The 10949-nt window shown below is 34.7% G+C and overlaps 1 protein-coding gene across 1 annotated transcript in view; it reads right to left on the bottom strand.

Annotated features, from left to right (window-relative positions):
• Nucleotides 1-10949, bottom strand: part of zranb3 (zinc finger, RAN-binding domain containing 3) — a 37412-nt gene that overhangs the window by 10309 nt on the left and 16154 nt on the right. Inside the window, exons 10-15 of the mRNA XM_041262174.1 lie at nt 10285-10404; nt 9123-9302; nt 8198-8362; nt 3606-4089; nt 2010-2234; nt 714-811 (exon numbers count right to left, since the gene is read on the bottom strand). Coding sequence (XP_041118108.1) covers nt 714-811; nt 2010-2234; nt 3606-4089; nt 8198-8362; nt 9123-9302; nt 10285-10404 — 1272 coding nt within the window. The remainder of the gene's footprint in view (nt 1-713; nt 812-2009; nt 2235-3605; nt 4090-8197; nt 8363-9122; nt 9303-10284; nt 10405-10949) is intronic.

Genomic DNA, 10949 nt, shown 5'->3' with positions numbered 1-10949 from the left:
TGTACTCCCCATGCTCCCATGGAGGTTTTCACCAGCAGTGACACCCATCAGACCAACAGCCAATCTGTTATAATACTGGAGTACAGTACAGTAAAATATGAGCAATTCACAAATATGTAATATACAATCCTTTTGAACAAGTCTGGGTGGCATGAAAGGGATAACATTTTGAACCATACATGCTTTTTAAGCAATTGACTACTGAGAAGTGGTTTAACTTAGAAATACAGACCCAACTCAAAACTATTTTAGAACTGTTTTAAGCAGGGATAGAAACATGACTCTCATTGCATAGTACTTTGATACATTACTTGTTTCATTAAGAGTTTAATAAGACACACCTGAGCTTGTATATATATATATATATATATATATATATATATATATATATATATATATATATATATATATATAATATATATATCTGAGGCTAATCAAGCTCATTTTAAAACCAGAATGGATGAAAACTGCCATGCAATAGGAGTCTTACTTCAATCCCTAGTTTTAAGGAATGTTCTCTAAGGTTAAACTGGGAGAATTAAAAAAAAAAAAAAAAAAAAAAGTTTAAAAGTTTAAATGGGAAAAGATTTTTGCAAACTCTTTAACACATTCGTTAAAACTGCTTTTTGGTGAGAAACATACCAAGGTGGTTTTAACTAAACCCCATGACCAACACTGAATTGTGTACTGAATTACAACTGTTGAAAGGTTACCTTGGTGTAGAGATAGATCCTGTCTGTGTTTCTGCTGGCGCAGAACATTAGCCCTTCATAGACTGGAACACTGGTATTGTCAGACTCACACACTGTCTCTACCAAAGAAAATGTGCAAAACAATCACAATAAAGCACTGCATAAATATCACCTTTATCGAAGTTTTAAAATGTTCATTTCCTTACACTTTATTATTGGCAAGAGGAGACGCAAAATCAGATACAAACATATTTAGTCTTAATACTTCAAGAATTAAAATGTGAAAATCTAAATATGACCACATTATTTATCTTTGTGAACAGAATATGTATGCTACTTTTGAGCACTTAATAGCAAGCTTAATATAGAAAAAGTGTCGACCGTACAACAGTATAGAATTAATATAAACACAAAATTACATACAGTACTGACTATATGTTATTTATATAAATACAATTACTAAATAAACCTTATGTAAAAGTACAGTGCTTCTGTTAAATGTGCAGCTTTCATTAATTAAAAAAAAACTACAACAACTTTTTAACTGGCATATAAGGATGTATTATTACATTTATATTAAGTGCCCTTTTGTATTTTTTGTCGTGTGTGATTGTAATTTTGAATAGGTCCAATGATTTTGTAGCTGGTACTGCACTCGTCTTGTCCTTTTCATACACCCACATACCACAATGTAATATATTACAAAACCGTGTCATACAATAATTGGGATACATGCAGTTACCAAACTAATGGAATTAGAAGGTGACAGCATTCAGCTGTTCAATATATTTCCTAGTTTTCCCACATCTGTTGCTGCTCCTTTTTATCTGAAAACTGCTAATACACATCTTTTTTAATAAAGTGCTGTATTTAATGAATCTGTAACTTGTTGACTGAACACTCAAAAGCCCTTTTATGCAACGCTTCAAAGACTAAAGCTGTATGAAAATAAAAACACCACTACCATCCACTATGCCTTTAAATGCACTGGTGGTTTGGAATGGGGTCTCATTTCTAAACAGCCGTTTCTGTGGGAGAAAGGGTCGACTGCAAATATGTATTTCTGCACAGATGGGTAAGGCCTGACAATATCCTCAATGGCAGCTGAGCATCTCCCCCACAATCACGAGCATATCAATTGTCTTCAAATATGATTTTCTTTTTTAAAATGATCCACAGGATGACAGTACATCCTCTGGGTTCCAAGAAACCGTGACAGCACAAAATCAAAAGGTGTACAATTCTAGATAATATAGATCACAAAACATGCAACAGAATGAAAATATATCAGACAATAATATCTTGTTTTGTAATTACCGTCTTCAATATTTTCAGACGGAGGTTTATTGCATTGAGATTTTTCAGGTTTCTGTTTTTCCATTTCCATCTCATTAGTGTGCTCAGGATCCATAAGCATGTTGCTGTCACTCTCGCTGTCAGTGTCAGAAATAACAAGGCAGTCAGTGTGGGACAGGCCTTCTGGCACCTGCTCCTTCTCTGAGGTAGCTTTGTTGCTTTGCAGACTTTCTTCTTTGCTGGGGCCTGACAATACACAAGAGATATATGGTGGGTTTCTGCTGTTTGTTACTGCCTTCTTCTAAACGATCATTCGCAAGTTTGGTGCTTTGTTGAATAACTGAAAAAGTTGGGTTTGCCTAGATGTGAACTTCAAGTAAATTGTGTAGAAAATCTAAAACCAACACATGTCATGACCCTAGACATCCAAGAAATGTTCAATAAATCTTTATGCTGATGAAACCATTATTTACCAAAGTGCGTTTAGTAGTATCAGTCACCCGAATAATCACTTGCATGCTTTAGCATCTTACTTAAACATTGGTATACTATGCTTACATGTCAGAAAAACATATGCAGGCTCTTGAGTGGTGCATCAAGTAAAGGCGCTCTGCGTGGAGTGAAGGATGTGTCCTATAGCCTGGAGATCGTAGGTTCGAATGTCATTGCTGACCGTAATCAAGGGTTCCTAGGGGGCGGCGCACAATTGGCCGACCACCGCCTGGGTAGGGAGGGCTGAGGTCGGCAGGGCAATCCACCAGCGACCCCTGTGGCTGATAGGGTGCCTGCGGGTCTGCAGTGGAGCCTCCAGACCTGTGTTGTCCTCCGGCACTGTAGGTCTGGTGGCTCCGCTGTGGATCCGCAGTGTGGAAAGTGACGGATTGGCAGGAGCACGTTTTGGAGGACGAGTGTTTCTGCCTCCGTTCCCCGAGTCGCTGGGGGGGTTGCAGCGGTGAACCAGGACAAAAATAATAATTGGGCATTCCATATAGGGGAGAAAACCGAGGTAAAAACCATTGCCGATCACAAAACAAAAAAAACACATGCATGTTTTTGGGGTTTTTTTTGCCAAACATCAGAAACTTTGCTAAATGTCTTTTTCCTCCCCAAATACCTCTTTCAAGTTCTTCCTGATTCACTTAATTTAATTTGAAATAAAAATGTTTATATGTTCAAATAAATGGTATCAAACACATTTTAGTTAAAGCAAACCCAAAACAGAATACGGCAGCCGTCTGAGGTCACATGTCAAAGTCAAGGATACTTCCCAGAGGACTTTCCATAACATTGAAAATGGATATAATAACACAGGAAAAAGCAGCTGTGAACACGTAAGCTCCCCTCATGGGGATGCTTAATCAGTGTAGCACTTGTGAAGTCAACAAGAAACACCACACACACACACACACACACACATTGTTGGCCTGCTGAGTTTTTCCTGTATCACCTCTTGCTCCTGTGTCCAAAATAAACCTTACAGTATCTTGAAAAGGTGGCGAAACCTACTGCGAAGCAGGAGTTTGACTTTATAAAAAAAAGGTGAAAAAGTCATTGTCTCTCTGGGCTAGTTTTAATATAACTACTGCTATTGTAAAAGGGGTGCACAACTTAACTTACTGTTGCTGCTGCTGTGGCGGCTGGTCTCACACACCTCGCAGTAAGGCAATAAAGAGCTGTTAGTGTATGTGCAGGAGGTACAGTTCCACTCCCCTTTCACAGCCGGTAGCTTTTTCCAAAGCAGTGATGCACCTTCTGAAACCCTTTGGGATCTCTGAAGTGAGAAGGGAAAACTAGCTTTCCCAGCCCAAGACTTTCTCTTCTGTTTTCCTGAGTTTTTGATCATGGGCTGGCTTAAACGTCTCATCCTTTTGCTCTGGGACTCAGTAGCAACCTCTAGTAACTCCTCGTCGGCTATTTCCTGGGATCCTCCCTTAGTCATAGACCCTTCCTCAACTGACCGGCGAAGGACCGTCATCTCTGCCTTGTCTAGATCATTTGGTGTGCCAGAAGGACACTCCTCTGTGGGTCTTTTCCTTTTAGTTTCTTTGCCTGCCCTTGGTGAAAAAAAGGTGCGAATGTCGTGTTGTTTTTCTTTCTCAAACTAGGAAAGAGAAAATTGGCACACAATTAACTGTGCTGTAATTAAACAGGATTTTTAACAACATTCTTGTAACACACATACAGTACACGAACGGCTGTCTAATTTTTAGGCGTGTCCCTATACACAGTTGACTGGAACATAGAGTCAGTAGTCAAAGGCACCAGCTGATGTACAGTGTTAAAGTAAAACAATATCATTTTTAAATTTTGTTTTTTTTTACTCATCCTTAAAAGAGCATGTTGTGCCAAGTAATTTCCCCCCCAAAAAAAAAAAAAAACTGATACTGAAAGATAAGATTTTCATATGCATGTCTGGGCTTAATATCTTAAAATAAGTACAAGAAATTGCTGTTCTCTCATGAAAACATGTAATCTACTTTTTTTTTTTTTTAATAACTGAAGTTTTAAATGCAATTTCTTAAAATGTGTGGTTACTGTAATTTTATACTTGAAACTGTGATAAAATAGGGTTACATATTCCTCATTTAAATATATCTACAGATCAAGTTCAAAAATGCAAATGTTTTCAGTTATTGCAAGCATGGTGGTGTAGACTCTGGAAGGCTGTATTTTAAAGCGCAGTTTTACATTCACTAAGAAAATGTATCCTTATATAGTTCATAGATAAATGTAAAAACACTCAAAAGGTTAGAGTGTGTAGGGATTCTAAATCAAATGTACAATTATTTGACAAACCCATTTACAACAAAATAGAGGTAGCATGCTATAATAGTAACGCGATCATCCACTTTACCTTGTTTCAAGTACTGCACCAGTGGGTGTCATTTTATGGTAATTAGAGGGGAGCAATGCTAATATTTCAGATGTCATGTATCATAAGAACTACACTATAAATTTAAGATAAATAATCTCAGCGGATGGTTAAATGTAATTATTTGTAAAAGTTTCCATTATTTCCTCATTGCACTACTAATTCAATTAAAGTTTTTTTTTTTTTTAACAATGTACTACTATTATTATTATTATTATTATTATTATTATTATTATTATGTACTTTATTTTTTGGCTCACTCAGCAATGCAACCATCATTATGAATAGCTTCACTGTAATATGACCTTCAAGTTCAAACAAAACATCTGGTAAAAGGTGAACTACTTTAACTGCTAACCAAGTACTTCTGTATTAAAATACTTCACAACAGTTGGGTTTGATTCTGTGATCTTATAAAGTGTAAGAAAAGGCTTTAAATGACTGAGCTTCACAGAGTCCAGCTTGCTGCTGAGATTTCTATAAAAAAAAAAAAAAACACACACTTGTAATTTTTATTAATAAATAAATATACAGATAAAACAGACTCAAATATTTTTAGACTTTGTGAAATGCCCGAGAATGTTCTTGCGCTTTGCCTGGTTGGGGTAATTTTAGTTCATATTTTTTTATATCAAGTTTCACTGGACCTTGCATTATTAGTTTTGACCTTCTGCAATAAGCTTTTCTTAATACAAGCCTTGCAACACTATTACAGAAGATCAGGAGGTGTATTTTTGTCTCAGTAAGTGCTGGTTCTTGAATTCGTGTCTGAAATTTGAACAGTTATAAGAACAGTACAGACTGGCACTGGACTACCTTATTAGGAGAAATGAGCATGTGCTGATTTGACATGTATCAGGCATTAATCGTGTATAGGTGGTAATAGATCACATTACCACCAAATTGGCAGAGGAGGTAGTGACGTTAGAAATAAGATAAAAATGTCAGAGAGTGAAATTAACTATTGTATCGTATAGGCATGAGAAAGGCGAGGGGAATAAAAAGGCATTTCTATTTGACTTGCATTCTAAAATAGAAAAGGTTCGTTCCCACATACACATTTATCTTAATCAAAATCCCACTTCATAAATAGCATTCAACATCTTAGAAAATATCAACAATGCTCTATCCCTCCTAATGACTGAATCATCAGTAAATATGAAATAATTAGGAATTCAAATTGATCAGCTGTCTATTGTAATTACTTTCTTAGGCTTTCCATGTTTGTAGAGACTTAAAGCAAAGGAAGTTATGATAGATTATGGCAGATAATTATTTCATTATGAGCTAGGTAACCAAATGTCAGGTCGTAGCTTTCCATAGGCAAGGTAATAAAAAAGAAGCACAGACCCACTAATAAAATGAAAACAAATGAGACACCCAAGTATTATATTATCTTAACATTAATGCAGGTTCAGTCGTTTAAAGGGTATTTTTATGAAATTACTTTTTTAAAAGGTATAATTTTGTGAAGATGCTAGAATCTTGCTATGAAGATTCTAGAATAAGGTAATGAAGGTTACAGACGAGCTCTCTTTATTAAGTAAGGCAGCAACATATTAATGCCTGCTTATTTAATTCTGGTGTTTGAGACGATATAGAATGTCAGCATCTGCATTTTTATAACATTATTGTCACTGCACCACTACAAATGGGAAATAAAAAACTGATCCTAGAAATTACTTTTTGTAGCAATGGTTTACCTGACATTTATTCTTTGATAATTGTATTTCAGATGATTTATTTAATAACTTTTAATTCAGCATCTGTCAGAAGCCTATTAAAAATGGATTACATAATGCTAGTGAAATACAGTCGCTGACTGTATTGATTTGGCACCGTGTGCTTATTATACCATAACTCAAGGTTTAACAGATTAAGGACATGCATTTAATAAACTAATCACTTTTTAATACTGTAAAACAAAAAGCAGTGCACACAATTTAGTAACTTAACAAATAATCTTTATCCAAAAAGAAGAAACTAACTTCATTTAAAGCACTCATTCATTACAAAAGTATTGGCACCTTTGCTTTAGTATCTCATGTGTCCTTTTACATTTAATTACTGTTTTCAGACATTTAGGATAATTCTTAACAAGTATGTATCTTGTTGGTGAAATCTGGACCCATTCTGTCTTGCATATTTCCTTCAGCTCAGACAGACTGGATGCACAATGCTTGGCTACAGATTTTTTCAGATCAGTCCAAAGCATTTCTATTGGGTTGAGATCTGGTGATTGCTAAGGCCATCTCAGAACTTTCTTTCATTTTCTTCAAGAATTCCAGAGATATGCTTTGGGTTGTTGTCGTGGTCGAAGATAAACTGCCTACGAGCAGATGATATCATTGTACTTTCAAAAAACACACAAACTGTCTACAGTTCCTGAACTGCTAAAACCCCCCATATCATGATCGAATCAATTCCATGTTTAACTGTAGGTACGAGGATTGTTTCATTGAAGGCTTTCCCTTTTTTTCTCCAAACATACTGTGGTCCACTTTTGGGGAAAAGTTATATTTTAGTCTCATTGGACCAGAGAATTTTGTTAAATAATGCTTCAGATTCCTGTTGATATTTCTTGGCAAATTGTATGCACTTTCTTTGCAAGTGGTTTGCAGCGAGATCAATGTGCATACAACTTTTCTGTCTTCAGGTGCCTTTGTACAGTTCTTTCATGGCCTGATGCTTCTAAATCTTTCTTTAAGTCCTTAGCTGTTAATCTTGGATTTTTTTTTTTTTTTTTTTTTTTTTTTTTTTTAGCTGCTTGTATAATTCCACTACATGCTGTACCTGTAAATTCTTTGGACGCCCACATCTTTCAAGCATTTCAGTTCAAGTCCTGTGGCACTTCTTGATTATTGCTTTGATTGTGGATTTTGGTATTCCATATTTCTTTGATACAGTTCTGAGCCATTTCCTTTGTTGTAGCTTGCTACGAGTGCTTTTCTCAAACGTGAACCCAACCTCTGTCTTGACCATCATCTGCAATACGTTCTTCTTCAGCAGATGTTGGCAATAATTACCTCTGAACTCTATAATAGACTTTTAATGTAAAGGTGCCAATACTTTTGTCATGCACAAATATTTGAAATTTGCTTACTTTTATTTATTTATTTATTTTTTTATAAAGATTGTTTGTTAAACTACCAGAAATTGTGTATTTTGGTCTTTGTTATATTAACAAGTGGATAATATTAACTAAATGCTTGTATTAAACATGTTTTCTTGAATTATCTTTAAGTGTTGGGTTCCAAAAATATACAGTATAACTCAAGAACACATGCAGACTCCTACATTACATTATAACATCTATTGACTATTTCTTAGGTCTTACATGAGAGAAGAAAACCTCGTCTTTGTTGTCTAGTAAATCACTGTGCAAAGTCTCACTTGGAGTCCAAGCACTGGCAAAGTTGAGAAAATCCCACTGTTCCTTGTCCCCGACATCTGCTTTCAAATGTTCCTTTTTACCATTTAGGGTACAGCCTGTCACATTTGCCTGCAAAGATACAAGCAAGCATAACAAAATCAAGAGCCATGACCTAGCCAGTTAATTATGATTGAATTGTCAGTAAAGTAGTATTCAAATACGTCATATATATATATATATATATATATATATATATATATATATATATATATATATATATATATATATATATATATATATATATATATGTGTGTGTGTGTGTGTGTGTGTGTGTGTGTAAACTAATGGTTGTGCTTTGTTGCACTGCATCAGTGGGACTGACAGCTGAGCTTGTGCTCACTAGAATGTTTATATTCACATAAATGTAAAATCAAACTTCAAGGAGAATGGCAGAAATGTAATTGAAATCAATATTTTTATTTTAGGTCGTCACTACCTTGTGCTGTTTTCCCGTTCCTATTTATTCTGAAATAGAACTTTAATAAAATAAAATAAAGTCTACTGGGTACGTGGCATTGACTGCTTACAAAACTTAATGACAAAATACTTTATATGGTATCCCTTACCCCAAAATCATTTAAAATACAAAAATAAAAGAGTACCATGATCACAGCATGTAGACCAATAATACAATATATTGGCATGCATAATTTCATGAAACAAGGATGAGTGATTCCTCAAATACATGAGGGGGTGAGGGGGATAATAATACTGGTCTTAATCCTGACTTCATGCTCACATCTTCAGGGATAGTAGTCATGTTTACAGGCCTTTTTGTTTTCCGTAATCTTTTAAAGCCTATTTATACTCACTCACACAGCATTCCTACCTTGCGATTTAACATCCCCCACATGACTGTGTCGAATGTTCCTTTTGCAATAAGGTAGTGTATATGGACAGAACTGCACTGGCCGATTCGATGAGCTCTGTCTTCAGCCTGTTTCATATGGCCAGGGCTCCAGTATAACTCAGCAAATACAACATGGGTAGCAGCGGTAAATGTCAATCCCTGGAAAAACAAGAAGAGAAATTGGTGTGAGAGTGTGAGGGTCAGCAAGGAACAATACAGCATGACTAGAAAACTGCAATTGCAATGACTGGAATTTCAGTAAATAAATAAATACATATATATTTTTCAATAAAAAGGGAAAAAAAAAAAACTTGTAGGACACTAACTAAGACATCATATTCTTTATTATGAATTAGATAAGCAATTTCAATTTCGATGTTAATAGTGTTCTCATTTTTATATAAGAATGATCTGAATTAAACACTTAAGTGTAGTCAAGATATATATATATATATATATATATATATATATATATATATATATATATATATATATATATATATATATATATATATAATTAATTTAGAATCAATCATAAAAGATTGAATGGATATATTTGCATAATACCCACTCTTGTTTTATTAAATTAAACAGATTTGTTTGTCATTCACTCGCATTGAAGCAGGCATAACTACTGTTGATCAACATTCTTGTATCTTGCTGAAAAATAAATCAACTTGCCAAGGGAGGATTGGAACAGAGCACTGCAAAGTATTAAAGTCAACTAGAGGAAATAACAGCCTTTGTAGAAAAGTCCTTCTGTACTTATCTTCACATTGGTGTACTGTAGGTATCTTTTTTTCTTTGAGTGTTGTATTAAAAAAAAAACTATTTAACATGCTCTAAATTGTATCTGTTTATATTCTAAATTGTATGCAGATCTCTATGACTAGCCATTAGTAGTCTAACCTGCGGTTAATATTGTTGAGGTGGAAGACAAGTCAAGTGTCAAGGGTCCAGTGCTAATCAGATGAGTCAAATTACCCTCGAAATCATTACTTTGTACACCGCCTAATTATTCCCCAATTTACAAAAGCTGCAACTAAAAAATAATAAATCTACAGAACACATTTTGCTCCATTTATCTTCAAATAGCCACTTCTAAATGTTTGTTTAAAAAGTGAAACACTCATCAGCATACCTGCCCAGCAGCCTGTATACTCAAGACAGCTACTCGTGTATCCGGGTCATTCTGAAACTGATGGACAAGGTGGATCCTTTCAGATGACGGAACACTTCCGTCTATACGAATGTACCGGACCTGGATAAGACAATTAAAAAAAAATAAAAAAAATAAAAATAAATAAATAGAATGTAGTTCTGTATCTTCAATTTTAAATATAACAATACTCTATAGCCATTTCATAGGTCAAAGAAATGTGGTCTGTTCTCTCTTTATGCGTATCACAAAAGCTGTAAAATGTAAAAGAAAAAAAAAAATAATAAAAATAAAAATTTAAAAATTGAGTTAATTTCCCGCCCTTCTGATTTAAAATCTGTACCCTACGAATGTTTTCTTATGCAAGAGCTAGCTGTCATTTTGTGTGTTTGGAATCAGTTTGTCAAATGAAATGGACGTTGTCATGGATCCCTGAAACTCCACATTAAAACTAGTGAATAATAATTTATAATACCACAGCAAATTAATTAAACTTTGATGCGTGGATAGCAGTATGATGAACATATCCAAAAAGTGCAAAGGAATAGATTTAATTTATAGCCTGATCTTCTGTGATGGGAATATTCAGTTGTTGAGATCCAAAATTTAATGAGATTGGGACATCTGTGCCTAACTACTTAAATGTG

The sequence above is a fragment of the Polyodon spathula genome, chromosome 10 (genome assembly GCF_017654505.1).
Source record: "Polyodon spathula isolate WHYD16114869_AA chromosome 10, ASM1765450v1, whole genome shotgun sequence".
NCBI lineage: Eukaryota > Metazoa > Chordata > Actinopteri > Acipenseriformes > Polyodontidae > Polyodon > Polyodon spathula.
The sequence above is the reverse complement of the archived record's forward strand: the minus strand, read 5'-3'. Positions and strand labels throughout refer to the sequence as shown.